General features: G+C 39.9%; 1 protein-coding gene across 2 annotated transcripts in view; it reads right to left on the reverse strand.

The window, feature by feature from the left end:
* BMPR1B (bone morphogenetic protein receptor type 1B) overlaps positions 1–20,282 on the reverse strand; it is a 297,524-nt gene that overhangs the window by 31,140 nt on the left and 246,102 nt on the right. Inside the window, exon 5 of one of the 2 annotated variants that reach the window (XM_080369111.1) lies at positions 4,439–4,598. In XM_080369111.1, the coding sequence (XP_080225237.1) occupies positions 4,439–4,581 (143 nt within the window). In that variant the 5' untranslated portion in view covers positions 4,582–4,598. Of the gene's footprint in view, positions 1–4,438; positions 5,946–20,282 lie in introns of both variants that reach the window. The other variant, XM_080369110.1, reaches the window with a different exon arrangement.

A 20,282-nucleotide genomic window follows, 5' to 3' on the forward strand; every position in this document is an offset into this window, starting at 1 on the left:
CTTTGTGTTTCAGTTTAAACACGATGCAAAGTCACCTGCTGAGCTGCGTATGAGACGTGGCCCTGGCAGGGGGGGCGAGGAAAGACTGGACCTTGCAAGAACTTGTCTCAGTTAACCTTTGGTTTTTTTGGTTTAATCATCAAAGGGGACTTAACTGCCTCTAGTACAGTCCTGTATAAAGGTTTACATTAAAAAATAAACATTAAAAAAACTGAAAGGCTGACTTCTAAGATCTCACCATGACTCCTTTATCAGAAAATGTTCAACTTTACCCTAAAAATTAAAGCTGCTTAGAAGAAAAGTTGCCTGAACTCAGTGCCTTGGCCCACTGTTGAAATCTTCTTCCTTCTACATATCAAATTACAAAGAAAATTTAATCCTATCATCTGGAGAACAGGAGAAAGAAAATAGCATCGCTGAAGTGAATTATCACCTCTGGTAACACTGGAAAAGCAACTTCATTATTTTATTGCTTTAGATAACCAAAGCTACCTCGAGACACAGCTGGGCAGAAACACAATCGAGACCAGTAGGCAACACATCAGAAATTAAACTCTACCAGCCTAGTCTTTAAAACTGTCAGCATTTATTTGTGAATAGAAAATAGAGTACAACAAGGCACCTAATCAGGCTCTGCCTTTACTGCAATCCCATTACAGTCAAAGCCAATTAAATATAACACTACTCTTTAAAATATGCAATTAATTTGGATTAGACACAACTGCCTGTGCATTCACCTTGTACAGGCAAAACTTGAAATAGAACAATAAAACAAGGTCCTGTTTGTGTTCAAAGCAGCTTTGAGCTTCTTTACTGAAAGCCTTTTATGAATCACACAGATGTTCAGAAAGAAGAATAAAGTTTCAACACGCTACAGGTTAACACACCCTTTACAAGCAGAGAGCATTGCGAACCTTCTGCAAAGATGTGAATTGTCAGGGCCCTGAGCACATTAATGAGCTTCGATTGCCCAGAGTGGTCCCACATGGGACCCTCCATCCAGGACCCTCCACCCATACACACCCCCTGCCCAAGGACTCCATTTAAGCTCAGGGCTGAGCATCAAGCCCCCTCTCCTCAAGTGATGACACAGGACTGTCTGTCTCCAGCCTCCATCTCCTGCCTGGATTCAGACCACCACTAGATACATGAAGAGCCATCGAGAAGAGCTGTCTCTGCTTGTTGTGTTCAGGTATCCTTAGGGAAATGGGATCCTTCAGAGTGAGGATCAGCTCCTGCCTTGGCCCCTTTCACTGCTCCCTGACACTAACCCTCCCTTGATGAGATAACCTTATAATGAGTCTTCCACCATGTTCTCATGGGTTGTCCCATTTTTTAAAGCACTCTAACCTGAGCTACTGCTTTTCTGTTGATACAGAAAGTGATCTGCATTTTAAGCTGCAGTGTTATCCTTAGCTCCCTAAAGTATTATTTGACTTAAGCGGTGGAAGTATAAAGAAAGAGAAATTCTGTACAGGAACATAGCAGGCTGTTAGAGGATTTGATACAGATGTGGTTAAAGAATATTGACTTCTAAATTTCTAAAAATACAATTTAAATGGCCACCAGATGTCCTCCTTTTTATATAAACGTTCAGAATACTGGTACTATAGGCAGTATCTAGACTTGAATGGATAAATACCTGCGGTAGCAGACCAAAATCTTCAGGTGGGATGGCAGACTTCTTTTTATGAGAGATTTTTAATATTGATTGTGATAGGACTAGCTATTTTATTCTCAGAGTTTTAATTTAAACACAGCTGGAAACACTTTCCCATTGAACTTTCAGAGCCCTCCCTGCTCCTGGGGACACAAAAGGCTACCCTGCTTCGGTGACAGCCTGGGTAGGGACAGTGCCTGAAGCTCTCCAAAGCCCGAGACCTGGCTATGGATGTGCTCAGTGAATTTCCCGAGTGTCAGGGCTCTGCCAGGCCCTCGGGTGCCCCAGCACACACTGGCTCATCCCTGCAGGGCTGACAGATCCCAGCTTTGCAGGTCCAAGCACAGCCCAAAGCTTAACAGACTTGATAGGGCTGATGAGAGGTTTGATTTTTTTTAAATACAACATTTAAAAGGCTTTAAATGGCTACATCTGAAGGAAGCAGATAATTAATGCAATAACTTTTAATCTGGAGCAGTTCGTTTATTCTTCAATAGTGAGATCAATTCTGCCTGAGCTTCAACATGGGGAAAATTGCTTTATAGTGAGGTTCAGTGAGAATTCCTGAATGCTTTAAAACTGTGCCAACACTTGTTTAAGCTAGGATGAAATACGAAAGTTACTGCCTGACTAGTAGGATGACCCCAAAACAGGGGAAACTAATAATCCCTGCTAAACTGGTTGGGTTTGGTCAAATCTTTTGAAACCTGGTCTCAACCCAGCCAGCTAATCAGAGGCCCAGTAACTAATCTTTTCGACCAGTAGATTTAGGACCTTCTTGTCTCTGTAGTGTCCCATTCAACTTTTCATAACCAATTCCAGCTTCGTAGCAGGCAATTCAAGAAGCAAATGATTACAGAGTAACAGTGAAGCAGATGTAGGGAAAAGAAGGGTGTTGCGTCCTTTGTACCTCACTGCAGCTTTCACACCTAGGTGGAGGAGCCATAGCGATGATTACCATCCTGAAAAGGGTTATTGCTGACAAGCCATGAAGGCAAGGTACTTGATTTTTTTTTGTTTGTTTTATATTAATCCAAATTCTACAGCAATTTTTCATTTACACTGTTGCTCATTGGGCAAGTGGCAAGGTGGATACTGCTCAGTTGACAGCACAGGATAGGGAAGAGGAGTAGCTGTAATGCAAGTCTTTTGACTTTCCATTTTTCTGGACTGCAAAGCGATTAGCATTTTATGGTTAAATTCCAGTTTCAATTACTATTTTGATGTCTGAATTGGAAAAAATAATTTTACCACTCAAGTAAACATTCAAGTTTGAAATCTTCAGATTATGAAGACAAAAGGGGTTATAATTTTGTGGTTTATTACCACTTAACTGCCTATCCTTGGGCATTAACACCTAAAAACAAGTTTGGTATTTGATGCTGCAAGGGGGATTCTGAAGAGAAATTCTTTAAAGTATCACAATGAGGAAAAATTAACAAATCCATTTTAATAGGCCATTTACTCATAGTACCTGGTAACATGAAAAATATTTAAGGTCAATGGTGCCTACGAAGCAATATGCAATAGCAGACCTACCCAGCTGGAGTATAAAACTTGTTCAATGGGTTCTTTGACATGGATCCCTTTGTGCTTCCTAATTCATGGATTTAAAAGTCATCTGCAACCTCCCTGTTACTGCGTGTGTGAGACAGCATGTGTGAATGCAGTGGCTTGTGCTGGGCAGGGACAGGAAAGGGCTGATTCATGCTGCAGGGGACCTGCAAATTGATATCTGGGTGGGTTTTTACAGCTTTTTAAACTTATTGCCACATGAGAGCAGTTGGGTCTAACTCCTGGCTAGAGCATGGGTTTGAAGGAAGAGGGCAGAAAGAGGAAATGGTATTTACAGCTGTCAGCAAAACTTACACTTGAGTGTGAAACTGCAAGCTGAGCAGAATTAAGTCAGGCTACAAGGCTCATAACCATACCAACATGTGAAACATGAAGAGCTCAGCCCTACTTTGCTGCAGCTAAAGCAAACTGTACATGCACCTCAAGCCAGGACAGAGGTGTTTGTATACTACCTTCATTCAACAGCAATAGTATGTGTCCAGCAAGAGCTGCTTTTGGGTGGGGGAACAGCAGCCTGGTCCCACCACAGGTACCCTCAGTCAACTCTGCTGTTCCAGGCAGTGTCAGTGCCACACAGACCAAAGCTGAGCCTTCAAGAGGACTGTGCTCAGCTGGATATGCCTCTCCCCTAGGTATGCAGAAGGACTTGAGGGAGCAGAATCCAATCATAGTACTCAAAACACAAAACCAAATAGAAGACTACAGCTAGTATAAGAAAATACTTAACATTTCAATCACTTTCCTTTTAGCATAGAAGCAAGAAAAAAACCAGTCTTGAGGACCTACAAAAGGCAGCTCAGCTATTGCAAGTACATACACTGAGTAGTGTTCTTATAGATGGCGTTCCATAGAAAGCAATTATGAATTTATAAGCATTTACTGATATTTCCATATATATCTCCATCAAGTCTCCTCTCATTAACTGCATGCACTTTTAAAAAAAATCTCCTACCTTGAGAATATTTCATATGTAATGAATTAATACAAGTATTATCTAAAACTGTAAAGATGCAAATACCCTAACATAAAAATATAAATATGTAGCTGATAGGCAAAACTTAAATCTCATTTTTAGACACAAGGTGTAAACAACTCATTTACATATTACTGCTTAAACAAAACTTGCAACACCCAACTTGGGACTGCTGAGCTTCCACAAATAGGTTTTCCCATGTTTTGCCACCAAATAAATCTCTCACAAACCTGCAGGTGCTGTTCACTGAGTCCTCAGGACAGTGGTGGTGGCACTGACAGGACAGCTTCTTCTGCGGAGGGGCAGGTGCTGTGCTCTCACCATCTTCTTTTCTGGTCTCCATGCTCAACTTGCCAGAGCTTCGCAAGGGCATGTTGTCTAGAAAATTTGCTATAAATATAAGGAGAGGGAAAAAGCAAAACAGTTCTAGGCTGGATTGCAAGACTTGGAATGAAGGCTTTAAAGTACTTTTACCCATCAAGATCTGAGAAAGTTACTTGAGTTGGGTGTTCACTGCAGAGTGGTTTTCTATAGAGCCTCTGAAACTGTCACCATGTTAGAAGCTCATTGGGCCTCAGTGGCATTAGATCTAAGGTGCTGACGTTCAGTTCTGCTGCTGCCAAAGACACATGTTGTTCTTTTCAGATTGCAGAGTACAGGTTTTTTCCTACTGCATTATGCAGGTAAAATCCTTGGTTACACTTTGCGCTTTCTTTGTCTTTATACTTGGCACATATCTACATCCACTGAACCCTATAAAAATGAGTGGGATTTATGGTACTCCAGGCAGAGCAGTACATGGGCATGCAATTTAGCAAAGATTAAACAAAGTGATGTTATTTCAAGTTCAACAGCATTTCTGTCACCGAATTGCATTAGTGGGAAAACAAGGAAAACCAGTTCATTTCTATAAAAAAATAATCTATAAACAAAGTAAAAGGCAAGAATGTATTTTAGAATGAACAATGCTGAAATATATGGAAGTGATGACTTCTAAAAATATCAGAGTACTGAATCTCTGGTTGGAGCTGGTGGAGTAGAGCTAGAGATGTTGGTGATGGGCTAGGAGCTGTTTAAACAGCACCCTTCCCCCAGCTCTACTCATAAATATCAGCTTTCAGGGCCTGTGAATATTTTAAGCATCAAAGACAAAAATGAGATCAGCATGAAAAGCTTCAACTGGCAGTTTCTCACTTTCCTTTTGCTTCCCTGTAAGAAATCTTACTAAAGAGTCATTTACAAACAGCTGTCTCCAACAGACTAGTTGAAGAGCAGGCTTGAAATTCTTGATTTACTGTTAAGCCTTCAGAAACAATTGGCATTATTATTATTTTGATTGGCTCCTGAACTGCTGCTTTGGTGCTAATTAAAATCTTCCCCAAACCTCCATCATCACGACTGATATATTGTGGAGCTGACAGAAAACTGTACCCTTTTCAGCTCCCTACAGGGAGATGGAGTGGACAAACAGGCAGAAGCGATGGGAACAAGTAGCTACACTTCAGGGCTTGGACGGTGAGCAACAATGGAGGCGAGAACAGGCTGAAGGGTCATGAAGAAGCAAAAGGCTGGAGGAAGAGCAGCGTTGTTCAACCAGCCCATGCCCTTAGGAGCAACAAAACCCAGCCTTGTGCTCCTGGGTGCGTGGCACCAGCCAGTGCCCTGAGCTCAAGCATGCATGTCTTGCCTCCCAGCTGCACGCCCCTTCTCTCCTGGGCCAGCTCTGGCAGGAAAGCCCTGCAAACGGACAAGCACTGGCAGCAACCGGCAGACAGGCTTTATTTTTCTTCAGTGCAACAAGAAATGTGCAAGCTTGTCCCTAGCAAACTAGGGGAAAGCTGAAACGGGTTAGCTCTCAGAAAGGTGGGGCTTTGCATGTAAGGACAGCTCATTTAAAAAGTGTTAGCTTATTGAACAATATTACCCTTCCAATCCTTGCACGTTCCTTGCATAATAGTTATATTAACAATACTAAGGTGACACACATGGAAGACAGTCATTCACCATATCAGACTAATACAACTATGAAATACAAAATTCATGTGGCTCGATCTTTGCTCAGTACCTATGTATTCTACCAGAGCTGACTGGATGTTTAATCAGCTCACCTCTTCTTAAAGTGAAACCAGAAAACTAGTTACAAAACACATACAAACCAGGGTTCTGTAACCCTTGTGCCCAGCTTCAAGATATTAATTGGATTCATAACACAACTGGATGTTGATGTCCCAGACTGATTTTACTAACATGTGGCAAAATTAGAAATAAACTAATTAGTTCACTCAAGGTGCACTGAATATCTGTGTACTCAAAAGGACAACTTAAGATGCAGCAGGTGCTAAAATCGAGAACAAAATGCACTGTTTCTTTATCATAATTATGATACTTTAAAATGCAGCCTGTGTACATCTTATTATTAACAGATGTTTGCTCCCTGAATCACAGGATTAGAGATTAAGTAAATTCTCTTTCAATCAGCAATTTTTGTCTGTATTACTTTGTTACCAACGAATGGGAAATATTCAGCTATTAATATTGCTGTCAGGGATTTGCAGAGTTCAAGCTCATGAGGCAACAAAGTGAACTTCAAGCTCATGAGGCAACTGAGTGAAAGTTTGCTCTGTGTATTGTTTCCATGACACTTCAAGTTATCTACAGTTTCAGCAGGGATCTTTCCTCAGCAAGGAGTCAAAAAATAAAAGTATTTTACACCTAGCACAAAAAGAAAGAAAGGTTTCATTACACATTTGAAAGTGCCTGAATGTTAAATTCAGACAACTAAATACCTTCATAATATATACAACTGCAGGGTCATTCCTTTTTTTTCAAAAAATGTATAAGGCAGTCATATTCCAATGAAATCTTTGCCCATCGCTCAGCAAGGATGTGATCATGAACAGCTTCTGCAGAACCTGACATAGCTTACATCCCTAGACCAGGTTGGTTGTAGTCATAGTTAAAATGGGACAGGTGGGAGATGCTGGATTAGAATCAGAAATCTGAAGTACCATCAAAGCATCACAGGTGGCTACTTAGATATGTACCTTAGTTTTTAAGAAAAATTAGGACAAATAGTCTAGCATTCAAATTTTTACTTTCCAAGAGCTTGAAACAGGGATGTAAACTAGGATTTTACTTTCAACTAATGCCCAGGGACAAACCTAGTGTAAAATCATTGCAATTCTACATCAAATGAAATGAAATTAAAAGAGGTAGGAGTAAGATACTTTCAACCAGGCCCTTTCCTATCTTCTAAAAAAAAACCCCAATTCTTCTCACTCCATTCTCTTTTCTTTTCATACCTTAAATTCCTGGCTGCTAGCTAACAAATTGGGCAGATCTTTAGTCTCTAAAATTCAGATGTCCCACCCAGCAGATGACCATGGAACACACAAGAACTCTTCTTTTTCCACTCGGAGTGGAGTTTTGACAAGCCCTTTTGACTTCTATGTCTGACTTTGGAGCAGACAGATTTTTCAGCAGTCCCTTCCCCAAAATGTAATATGTAGGAAAAAACCCAGAAGAGTTTTCAAGATCGGCAACAAGTTCCTCCTGATTTCAGGTGTAAACTTGCACAGTTTGGGATGGTGAACAGCCTACCCCTCTTGTATTTGCTGCTGTGCTGTAATTAGCACATGTTGGTCATGCAGCCCTGGCTCTGCCTAGGGTTTAGAAGCCCTTTGGGTTTTGAAATCTCTCCTGAGGAGCTATGTCCAAGTGCCCTGAAAGCAAGGGATTTCAGGCTATCTAAGTTTGTCTACTTTTGTGCTGTAGCCTGCTCTCTTGCAGTGTGCTTGTGGCCAGCCTCCTGTCTCTGATGAACTGAGCACAGTTTGGGACAACTGCAGAAAAACAGGGATATCTGAAATATGGTTATAGTAGTCTGCTGAGAAACTTACCGACTGCATCAGGGAATTAATCAAAACAGTTGAAAGCCTGAAGGTTACCGTCAGCCTTGTATACCTCCTTCAAATTTAGTTGATTTTTTTTTTTTTCTCAGCTTACCCCTCCTTTTCCACTATAATTCACTAGCATGTACAAAGCACCTTCCACCATAAGTGCACGCAGGTGGCCACCAGGGCTTTTATGTCTCTTTGGAGTACAGCTCCTGAGAATTTTTTTTCTGTAGGACTGGGACCACTCAGAATCGTGATGTGATGGCATCTGTTGTAATTCTCTACCTGAGAACGGGGCCTGTGTGCTCACAAGCGCTACTGTTTTTTCCAAATGTGTTTGTGTGTTTATGTCTCCAAGCTTTGTTTCACCTGAGCTCCTTTACAGAAAGGCACGTCTACAAAGATTCTGAAGCCAGGAGAAGGAAAATAAAGTGCTGTAAAATGAAAGCACTATCCTTGATGACCATGAGAATGACTAATGTCTAGTTTAAACCCCTACTAACCTCCATGCCAACAAATGATTCTTCTTAGATATATTCTTCCATTTTGCTTCCCATCCCTCCTAGACTTCATGGTATTCTATGAGCACTAAACTTTCTCACTGAAATATGAACTTGCTCATGTGGCAAGCCCTTTCATGTTTTTTCAGGGTTTTTTGCTATCATTTTTTTTTTTTAAATCAGAGAGAAGTGATCGCAGGACCCCACTCCACAATCACAGTCAAGTAACCATCAGGATGAATTATAGCTCGGTTTTAAATAATGCTGTTTAATGTTGGTTTGACAGGTCTGCAGACAGTGGTACCTCACAAAAGAAAAATTGCCTGTTTAAGCTTTTGCACTGACTCGTGTAGGTGCAAAACAAATTTGATCTAGAGAGCCCATCTCTTAGTGTACATTCAGTCCTCAAGGTCTCTGCCATGGCTGCCAATAAGCACTCCAGTCCCTGCCAACTGCAGCCACAGTTATGTGATTTGGACAGGAATTTCTCCACTAGAATCTGGGTAAAGCCCAATAACTCATTTCACACCGGCCCACAGCCACCAGCTGGTAATGACTTTTGGGCACTGCTCTGATTCAACAAGTCTGGTAATGTAGGAGGTGAAAAGCTCTGTATTCTATTACTCTGTATTCTGCAGTCCAAATATTAAGCCATCCTGTTCCCAGAGGATGAATAATTAGCAATAGTTATCTTAACAGTTTGATTTCTGTGCCACAGCTGTGTGATTTATGTACTGTATATGCCATGAAAAAGTAGATCTCCCATGACTTTGCATGGGTTTGTCAGGAGTAAAAGTCAGAATTGCTTCTTCCTGAAACAGATGCTAAGTGCCACAAACAAGTCTGTTCAGACAAAAAAAAAAAAAAACCAAACAAAAAAACCCCCAAACCAACAAAAAAAACCCCAACAGTGTGCTGTGCTCACTCCTCTTTCTACATGTGGTATTTGAAGCCTCAGATTAATGCAGTACCATCCATTCACAACTTCCCAGGCCAGTAACAACAATGTGTGTCTAGCAACAACACCCACTGACGGAGAGCGATGCTTACTGCTTCAGAGAAGGTACACACCTAGGAAGCTTTGATCACCATGGAATGGCTGTTTCAACTGTTGCTTTGGACTGGAAATTAAGTATACTCATACAAAACTGTCAGAACAGTAATTAAAAAAATACAAAACAAACCCAAACCAAAACAAAAAACCCCACCCAAAGCTCGAAAGAAAATCACTCAACTTGATAAAGCCGTTGGATGGAAATTTTAAACCACAAGGTTACTTCATCTGTACCCTGCACTAGCCTACACAGTTAAGTATGCTTTTCCTCAAATCATACTTCTACTAAAATATGAAACTATCATGCAACACCCTGCTAGAGTTTCCTACGCTGTATCATAAACTACAGCCTGATGACTTCCCACCGGGCCAGGGTTATACCATTGACATGATTGTTTTAAGAGAAAGGGAAATAACTAACTGCTAACTCACTGTACTTTACAGTCATCAGATAAAAGAATTTCCATGGGATATTTTTTTGGCAAACAGTCAGCAATGAAAACACAGTGCAGTTCAAGAAGTTGAAATAAATTACACAACCCGATCTACTGTGTAAAATAGTCAAGAGGTAACAGTAAAACACTTTTTATTGGTGACAATCACATAACAGAGAAGGAAAAATGGATCATGACAGTTTCCCTTTGCTGGATATTCAAGGCTGCCATAAAACTCAAGGAAAGGTCAGATGCAGACAACTGCATATTTTTGATCCAAAACCACCATAAACAAAATCAAACCAAATAAAGCCACCAGAAAAAATGAAAACAACATGCTTTCCTTTTCACAGTGTGTGACTATATTGCACTAGCGAGACCAAACCGAGGTTGGTATCAAATGGTGTTTGAAGATAGCTGTACCCTGATATACATCCACTGTGTGTATCTTATATATATATGTATACTAATACATATTAAAAAAATAGTATTTTTTTTAGGTATACTAAAAAAATTGTAGCATTGTTGGGCTTATCAAGTATGATTTGCTTCACTTATGATCTGTGCCAGATTTCTTGTACATCAGAGTATGTAGAACCTACATATTGTTCCTTCTCATCTGTGTATTTCAAAATTGGGAGGTAGTTTTGCTTCCCTTCATTATGCAAACAAATAAGGCTTACAATCTCATGTAATTTTAAACAATCCATGCAGGTAACTTTCCTAAAAACTGTTTCTGTCCATATTCATAGAATTGTCGCTGACTGCCAATACAGTTATCTATTTTTCAAAAATTGCTTTTGCATTTGGTTTGAAAAGGATAAGCACTCTAGTCCAAAAAGTCTGATTAAACCATCTTAATCACATATGACACTATGAGCTAAATTAAGTTCAGCATGGAATGTAACAACCTGTGACAAAGCCACTGAGACAAGACCCTTCAAATTAATACTCATACTGTACTACTCGCAAGTTACAAATACAAAGGCTTCTTTGGTGCTATAGCCCATGGCAAAGGCACGTGTAACCTGCTGTCCACCATTCCATTACAGTTTGACTGAGTGTTACGTTTTCCTGGTTTCCTCTCATTTCTGCTATCCACAGTTAATCTTTTGGCGTGTTTTTCATTTGGAAGAAAACGAGAATTGGTTGGCACATTTTTCACGGCATGAGATAGCATAACAACAGAATAGAAAAAAAGCACAAAGAAAGACTTTAAAATTTCCAAAGGAACACCACATGCGAAGTATTTCAGCCTGGCAGCCTGGACTCAGTAAAGTCTACCCTACCCACTGTAATTCCCCAGCTCTGTTGAATCTCTCAGTTCAACTTTGCACAATCCTTTGGTTCCATCTATAAATCTTCCATGATGAAGAAAAGCTTTTAAAATTTAAGTTTTTAATATTTGCAAAGATGAATGAAAAAGTATTTCACATAATTCTCATTCAGATAATGTATTTTCTTTGTTTTTAATCTCTTTTCAAGAGCCACATTTTACACAGCAAAGGTAAAATATGTTTGGGCTACCACTATTATTTTCTGAATTGTGTTTTCTTGTACAATTCAAAATGAATAAACATTTTGCAAACATCTGTATAAAAGCACTACTGTTTGATGCATGTATGAGGATAACAGGTAATAAAACTAGAACAGTGAGATACAGATATTTCAGGAATACTAAGGTAGAGATCCAAGACATGATCTGAGAATGACTGACTCTTATAACTTCATATCCATAAGGATTTTGAGTCATAACAGAGTGTCACAAACCCACAAACCAACCAGAGGAGATGCAGGTGCAGCTAGAGCAGACTTCTTCTGATCTCCTCAGTGTTAGTATTTAAGGTACCACAAAATAATTAGAAAGGGATTTTTATTTCAAAGCCACACTAGCCTAGCTCTGTGAGACAGCACGCAGAAATCTAAGCTTCCTATGGTGGTATTGCCTCATATATTATTTCATTTATCAAGCTGGTTCATATTGAGTGCCTACACTTACTTTGCAGGATAGCTTCGGATAGAAGATAAGCTACTGAGTATGTACAGTGTACAAAGGCACATTCAAGGATAGTCCCGTGTCTTCATTGGACTTTCAATACTCCTTACCACAGGGGAAAAAATTATTTCAGTGAAATTGCTGAAGCAGTTTCTTTGAAAGAAGCTTTTTTTATCTCTCATCACTTTAAGGTACCTGAACTTTTTCATCTCTTCCTCAACAGCATCTTGGGAAAATGTCCAGCTAAATGTAATCAATACTCATGAAAGTATGCCAGCTGCAAAACCCCATCTCCCAGCTATGATCATCACCTAATCAAAACAGGGAATGGAAGTTCAGATACAAAGATGTGAAACAAGCAGTCTGGATATTAGGCTACAAAGAGCAGAGTCTGCCACGCTCTTCGTTTAGAACTTTTTTATGTAAAGAAGGACAGGGACATTGCTGTTAACATCCAAAGCTAGTTATTTCTGCTTTTAAGCTGCAAATCCTCACATACACTTGCAGTTCCAAGCAGCAAACACCAAATGCCACCACAAGATTATGCAAACATATTTACAAGAAATCTTGAGAACCCTTCTGAACACTAGCAACAGGGGGGGAAAAAATCCAGGCAGGAAGCAATGCAATGTGATACCATTAGTACTAAACTATGCTTTGCCATCTGATCTTTAGGAAAGCATTAAAGATTGCAATGGGCAGATTGCAATGCTGTAGATTTCTACTCACTTATCATTTCAGATGATACTTAGATTGAGGCACTCAGACAATGGCATTTAAAAGAAACACCAATAGACAGCTTTGACCCTGTGGCGCTCTCAGATAAGTTTAATAAATCATTGTCACTCCTGTTCCCTTTTCCAACGAAAAGAAACACAAGAGCACCATGCCAGTAGTGAAGACAAAAATAGTGCCTGGAAGATAAAAATATCAGCTAGACATTCTCACCCCAACATCAAAGACTGCACCTGTATATTAAAATATAATTAGCATGTGCACATACCATGCTTGCAGAAGGCAGTGCCAACATTATTCAAAGGTGCCAGTGCCCTTCTAACTGACTTGGTTTGTCTGTTCATGAGTAGATGTGACACATCCCTAGCTCAGTCTAAAGAGCAACCTGCTTCATAAATCACTAACTTCTTTCTCAATCCTACCACACTGGAGTTGCTCCCTCTCACTTCTCACAAAAATAAATTAAACAATGTAGACATTCACAGAAACAAAACGGTCACATAGCTACCTTATGGCATAAGCATGCTATATTTTTAACAGCTTTGTTATAACGTTATGGCCATACGTATGTAACTTTCTTTAAATTTAGTATATTGATTAGTTTATCACAAATGCTTCATGAATCATGGGGATGATGACACTTCCTAACGATTCCCCGCCCCACTTTTCCTCAAGTGCCCATCTATCTCCCAGAAGGCCAGATTATTTAGCATCTGAAAAAAACACCAGCATATGTTGATGATTTTTGATGGGTGGATGCCACTAGCATCCCTAAATCTCGTGTGTTTACCACACATTCAGCAACTAACTGTTGCTGGATGAATTGCTCAAGGATATGCAAGAATTTTTCTTCCTGGAGGCAAATGCCACCCTGCCAGGTCACCAGGCCAAGCAATGTTTTAAGTAATTGAGCAAGTGACAGTATAAATTCTTGCCCTGTTCTGCTGCCAAGGCTGGGACCGAACTGAACTGACTGCCGCCACTGTTGGCTTCCCCACACACGCCGCATAAGGATTTGAACTACATGTGTAGAAATCACAAGTGATGAAGAAGATCTTTGTGTTCGCAAAGGAGGACTGAGGCACAAATCTTATCTTCTGCAAACACGGCTGAATGCAACACAAAGTGTCATTGACTTATTCACTTTGACAGAAAACAAATAAATCCATTTAAAGAGGGAGGAAAGCATCTCTATTGCAAACCAAAATTAATTGCATGCATGAAAAAACAACAATCAATTTTGACCGCAGACATAAGTGCTATGGTTTTCCTGAAGTGTTCGCGTAGCCTAAAGGCATTTCCCTGTCTGAACACTTCAGAGCATCTGCTGAGCTCACGTCTGGGTGGGCAGGAGGCTCACGCCACCTGTGCCCGATGACACCACCGCCACACCATCAGCTGGTCCCTGCTGGCAGGCTGCCACGTTTGCCCACCCACTCGGGTCTCTGGAAGAGGAGGAACTAGCCGTCAGCCCCACAGGGTTTGCTTGCTTTGGTTTTTCCAATGTCATATGGATACATCTTCATAACTACAATTCATAAAGCACCCCAAAATCTAAGAAAGAAAAGCAAATGGCAAAGACCCTTAAAACTTGTATCCCACATGCTCTTCTACTTGACCAGAAATTTTCAAGAGCTGCATGGCCACCTTTCTCTCCTTAAACTTGCTCTACAGACTATGAAACAAGAAACAATTCTGGTCAAATATAAACCAGGTGGGGTTTTTTTTCAGCATCCAGCCATAGCTGAACAGTGATGAAAAGTTTTAGGACATAAAGTACATGTGTTTCTATTGTTTGGCTATATTTCCAATTAACCAGTATTTAAAACATATATAAAAGACGCTTCATTTTAATAAACATTGTTGATACACACACGCGCTATATATAGTCAAAGTACCTTTGTAGTTAGACAGAATGGTGCCTATTGCTAAGGTTAAAACTGGTCCCAGCTCTGTAATTCATCTTCAAAATGCAAACCTGGCATCCAAATAGGTCTACTATTGCCAAAACATTTATTTTTAAATTAACTTCAAACCCACAGATTGAAATAAAAGCACATTTCAGGAGAAAAAGAGAAACACCCTTTTAAATTCATTGTCAGGCTGAACGTCAATTACCAGGTCTACTAAAAATCTTTTTTTTTCCTCATTCTTCACCAAAAAAGGGAATAGGAGTTCTTTTATCTGCTGCATTTTCTCTGTAAATCTACCACCTCTCTCCCTAAAACTAAACTAACCAAAGCACACCTAAACGTTTGCAGAAGACCCCTGACACCATACAAACTACCAACAGTCAAGCAAAGGAATAGGAAACCTCCATGTCCGTCCCCCACCACAAGAACTGAAGCTTCAAACAGAAGACAGCGTCTGTCACCAGCAGCCAGCTCCCTCCTGCCCCGTGGGGCTGCCTCACATCTCACCAGCACACCAACGATGCTGCTTCGTTTTCAGTCATGCATTTCCCTCCTTGACCTTTCTGCAAAACCCACTGAAATACATTGGTTTGTTGTTGGGTTTTGGTTTAGTCTCTTTAGTGTTCTGCTCAAACTAGGCTTAAAAAAAATAATAAATAAATAAAATAAAAACACACAGGAAAGAAAAAAGTTAAAATGAAGAAAAAGGGGGAAAGGGGAAAAAAAGCACAAGTGTTTTGTGAGCTGAAAAGCAAAGCCTTCTACTTACACTGGGCTTCCGCAGGCTTGTACATCGCTGCCAGATTCCCTGAAGATGAGAGTCATGTGAGGAGGCACAGGGCGGCTCGGGGGGCTCTGCTAAGCAAACACAGTACCATACGCTGGGCTAATCCTGCACCTGTGCCGTGTTATTCAGCAGTACAGAAATGTAGTCCAGACTGCCTCTGCCTAATACAGCTCAGCTGTTTTTCTCTGTACTCCCTTTGATTGTAAGCTGGCAACAATATTATTTCAGCCAGGCGCAAAGCAATATTCAGGCTACATAGGATATGACAGTAGAAAGGTGGAAGAAAAAAAAAAAGAAAATCCTGGAATTACAAATAAAATAAAGATTCTGAGCAATACAGAATTTGTAACTATTTCCAGATGGTTGACAGCTGCTTCCAAGGTCAGTATGTGAAATGCACACTGGAGCTGGAGCCTTCTGCTCCCTACCTCCCTTTAAAGTGGGTTTACCTGTGATACGGGATACACCACAGCGGCCTGGATCTCATTTATCCAATGCAATACATGTTTTCCAATGAGTGCAACCACGAGATGGTTTAAATGGTTTTTAGGTTTCCTCTTGCTTACTTTATAGGTAAAATAAAAAATGCTGATGGAGAACAGACCATTGAAAGAGATGGCATAGAACCAGTAATTTCTGATATTTTTTTTTTTTTTTTCAGAGAAAGGACCACTAAAGAGGTCATGAATTACCTACCAGGATACATAGGTTTTATCATAGCCTGTCAGAGAAAAAGACAGGAAACTTGACAAAAACTATATACAAAGAACAGCAAGATTTGGTCCCATAGTGGAAAGAGAGCAAGAATTTCACTCCAAGGTAGAGACAACAGTTTAGAGTAATTAATTATCCTGATATTTGTCTTACAAGTTGACTAATCACTGTTAAAAATTCCCTGTAATTGTGATTCAAACAGATATATAACAGAAGGATATTATTTTTTTTATAAAACCCCACAGATTATTATTTTACATCCTTGAAATAACTTTGCTTGTAACTTAAATGCAAGGAAAGCTAACTGGCAATTGAAGTTTATTCCAGACAACAAGGTCATTTAATGTGTCACACCCACTTCATGTAACACACATCTATAATTTCCACCATGCTAGTATGTAACCGTTAGAGAGGACCTATAGCTACTGTTACTAATCAGCTTTTTATCTTTCTGCTATTGAGCTGTAAACATCAGCCACTGCAGTCAGCACATGCTCACAGCATTTTGTACTTAAAACGCTTTTCTCTAAAAAATGATACTTCAGTTTCTGCTCTGTCATTACCTAATCTAATTCCACGTTTGGAAACTGGTAGTGAAGATATCTGCACATTCAGAACTATGTATCCAATTTCTTGCTGGAAGGTTTATTGCTGCTGTTGTTTACCAATGGGACCATTTCCAAAGATGTAAGAGCTGTATTCCTAAGAGAAAATGCTCAAAACTAATCTGGAACTTTGTGAATTTTCAACTGATTTTGTACAGAAGGGCTGACTCTTCAGGATGCTGAGTGAAACCAGTGCGATTCCTAGTGCAATAACCAAAGACAGGCACCTGGATACCTGATTTGATGTACAGAGGAAAAGGTAAGAAAGACAACTTTATACAACACCAAAATAAAAAAAAAAAATAAATGTGTCCTCCAATTTCCTCTTTCAAAAAATTTGCATATTATTGTCTTTGCAAATACTTCCATTTTTTTGGAGCCTTACACAGGCTTTTTTAAAGCTATTTGATACTAGGCAGAGGAATGGTTGAATTTCTTCTCCTCCATACTATTTGGCCTGGTCCTGCTGCATCCTTGCTTTAGAGAGCTAGTGGTACACAGTAACAAGACTCTGCATGCTACATGAAAAAGATACGTGCCATGCAATCTTCTGCAAATGCAATGTTGTAACATGTTCTGGCCAGAAACTGCCTGAACTGCATGGTGGTGCTGCTGGCAGCCTTCATGTTCCTCCGCTTCAACTCTCAGAGAGCATCCTGCTTATTCTACATTGTGCCTCTTGTAGTTCATTCATGGGGACATCCAATAAAAACATCTTCAGAGCTGGAAGCAGTGTTTTGAATTTGCTTTCTTTGTACAGAGTGGCCTTTGTGCCATAGGTGGTGTTACCCAGACTGTTCTCTGTACCAGCCTGCCATTCTCCAGCCAATGCAAAGCTCAAAACCTACTTTTAAGACAATGTGAAAGCTCAGAAAAACAATGAAAAATGCGGAAGCTGAAGCATAAACAAGACTGATATAGGTTTCTTTAAGTAGGAACAGCTTTCATATAAAGTTCCTTTCACAATCGGTCACCCACCTAAATGTTTAAATTAGCTTTTCAAAACAGTGGACTAGATGGCTGTGGAGACATAGGAATTAGGTACAGAGACTGCTTTGTATGTCACTAGCTAAATTTCACCTAAAGCCAGCAAAAGCTGGCTGCTGGATTGCCTATTTGAAACCAGAACGTTGTCCTGGCTGACATTCTTTAGGGGTGATATCCATCTCACAACACCTATATATGCATTTCCCAGTAAATACTCTTCTCGCAAGTTAAAAAATCTCAGGTAAAAGAGTAAATACTGACAAGCTGACAGAGATACAGAAGAATATTAGTGCTTGACACCATGAGGCACTGTTGCTCCCCATTTATTTAAATTTCATGGATAAACAAGCAACTTTTGTTCCCAAGGTAATAATAATATAGCATTTCTCATGGGTGGTAAGCCTACTTGTTTTTTCTTTCTTTCCCCTCTCTCTGCCTGAAGCATGCACTTCACCCTATTACAAAGGAAAGCCTACCACTCTCCATTCAGGAACAAAGCCAAAGGACTTGTCAGAAAAATATATATAAAGAAAAAATCTTACTTTTATTAATACATCAAAATGTCATAAAAAAGCCCTAGGACAAAATGCGGTAATTGCCAGCTGCCTAATTATTTTCTCATCCTCTTTCAGCCCTCAACACAATGCCTCCGTTAGGCTGCCTGCCAGTGATGTTTGGAACATCAAAAATATCCCCAATTTCTGCAGAGATTTCACATTGCGGAATGTGCTCTGATGGGCAAAACTGAAGCAAATATAAGGAAACGTATATTACTTACTTCAAATTACGAGGGAAGTGAGATTGCTGCGTGCTGTCAACTCACCCTCAAGTTTGTATCCATATTCGTAGAAGAACAGTTCAGTGATAGGAGGTTAGAGGTGGCTGAAGACGAATTTCAGTTCCCAATTAACACTACCGAGCCATGAAAGCCTTGTCTACCAGGCGCCATCACATACAAACTACCCTCCCACTGCACAGGGCCCTTGCTCTCTGCAGAGTTCAGTGTCTCCTGACTTCCTCAACAGTGTAAGCAGAGGGATCATTAGTTATGACTGGTAGAGTCTAGGAGATAATGTTGACTCTTATTTCGGGAACTATTAAGCTATAAACACTGCTCTGAAAACCATTTATCTACATTTTAAGATAAACAGAGAAGCTAGTCAATTAAGCAGATTGCAAGAAATAAGCTACAGATGCCAAAGCAAGTGACTTAAATTCCGAAAAGGAAAATCTGTGCATTTAAGAAGCACAATTTTATATCACAAAATTACTGACATGGAAGTTTGTAAGCAGCATAGCTTAACCATGCCGTGATGTCTGATACAGAAATACAAATCAAAGTGTAATTACAAAATAGTTAATTCCAAGTAATGTAAATTACATTCACTTACAGTTTGCAAGTTACTACTGCAGATACCCGTTATGAAGTGTAAAGTTAGGAAGTGGCAATCCCTGTACAGCAGTATTTACTTTTTATCTCCACATCGCTACAATCTGAAAATGAGAAGCTATCCCAGACCTTGTCGAATGAGATAAATGCCAAAGCTGTCATGCCTGAATCTGCACTTGCTAAGGAGAACATTCTTACTGAGATAAGCAACAGAGTATGAAATTATTTTCTCGAATCTTGCCAACCAACCAAATTTTTTAACTGAATACTTTTCATCTATTTGGACACATCTCTATGAGATCTTTAAGACAGCAGTTAAAAGAATTAGGAAAAAAAACCAACCCCAAACCACTACAAAGCATACCCACAAAACATTTTCCAGTATCCTTTAAAAAGATGTAAAATACAAGGCATTCTAAGCATCAAGAAAAAGATGGGATTTTTTTTTTTTTTTGTGTCACAAAAATTAAAAACCTGATCCTTCCTTACACTTCCAGATGCCAGAGCTTTTCAAACCAGCTCTGAGGTCAGACAGGGGAACATGCAGGTGCACCACACGTCAGCAGCTGAAAGCTTGCAAGGTTGTGCCGGAATCTGATCCGCTCCCCCCCACACACACATTCCTGCAGGCATTATAAATGCTCCCTGAAGGAATATTACCCTAATGCAGACTAATTTTCCGCAAACAGCCCCAGCCTCATTAAACCTCTTCTTTATCAGCATTGTTCAAAGCAGTTTTTCTGGTAATATTGAACTCCCTTATGCCCATCTAAATAGAAAAGAAACTCCTTTTATGTTCTCTCCAGTATCATTTCTCCTATTCAGGTCCACTGGCACTACACAATAGATTCAATAAAAATATTCAGTTTCGTCATATGGTAATAATGTCCTAAAGACTATGACACAGGTTAACAGAGAGCGAGGTTCTATTCCCATAAATAAATATAAAGAGACCACTTTCCAAAGACTTGATAGATTTTTATGGGTGACTCACCTCAGCAAGCCGGCAAGCCCAAGTGAATTAACAGCATAGTATTCCTAAAGCAGGTGTTTTCCTGGACCT

This window comes from Falco punctatus (genome assembly GCF_963210335.1).
Source record: "Falco punctatus genome assembly, chromosome: 1".
Lineage (NCBI taxonomy): Eukaryota > Metazoa > Chordata > Aves > Falconiformes > Falconidae > Falco > Falco punctatus.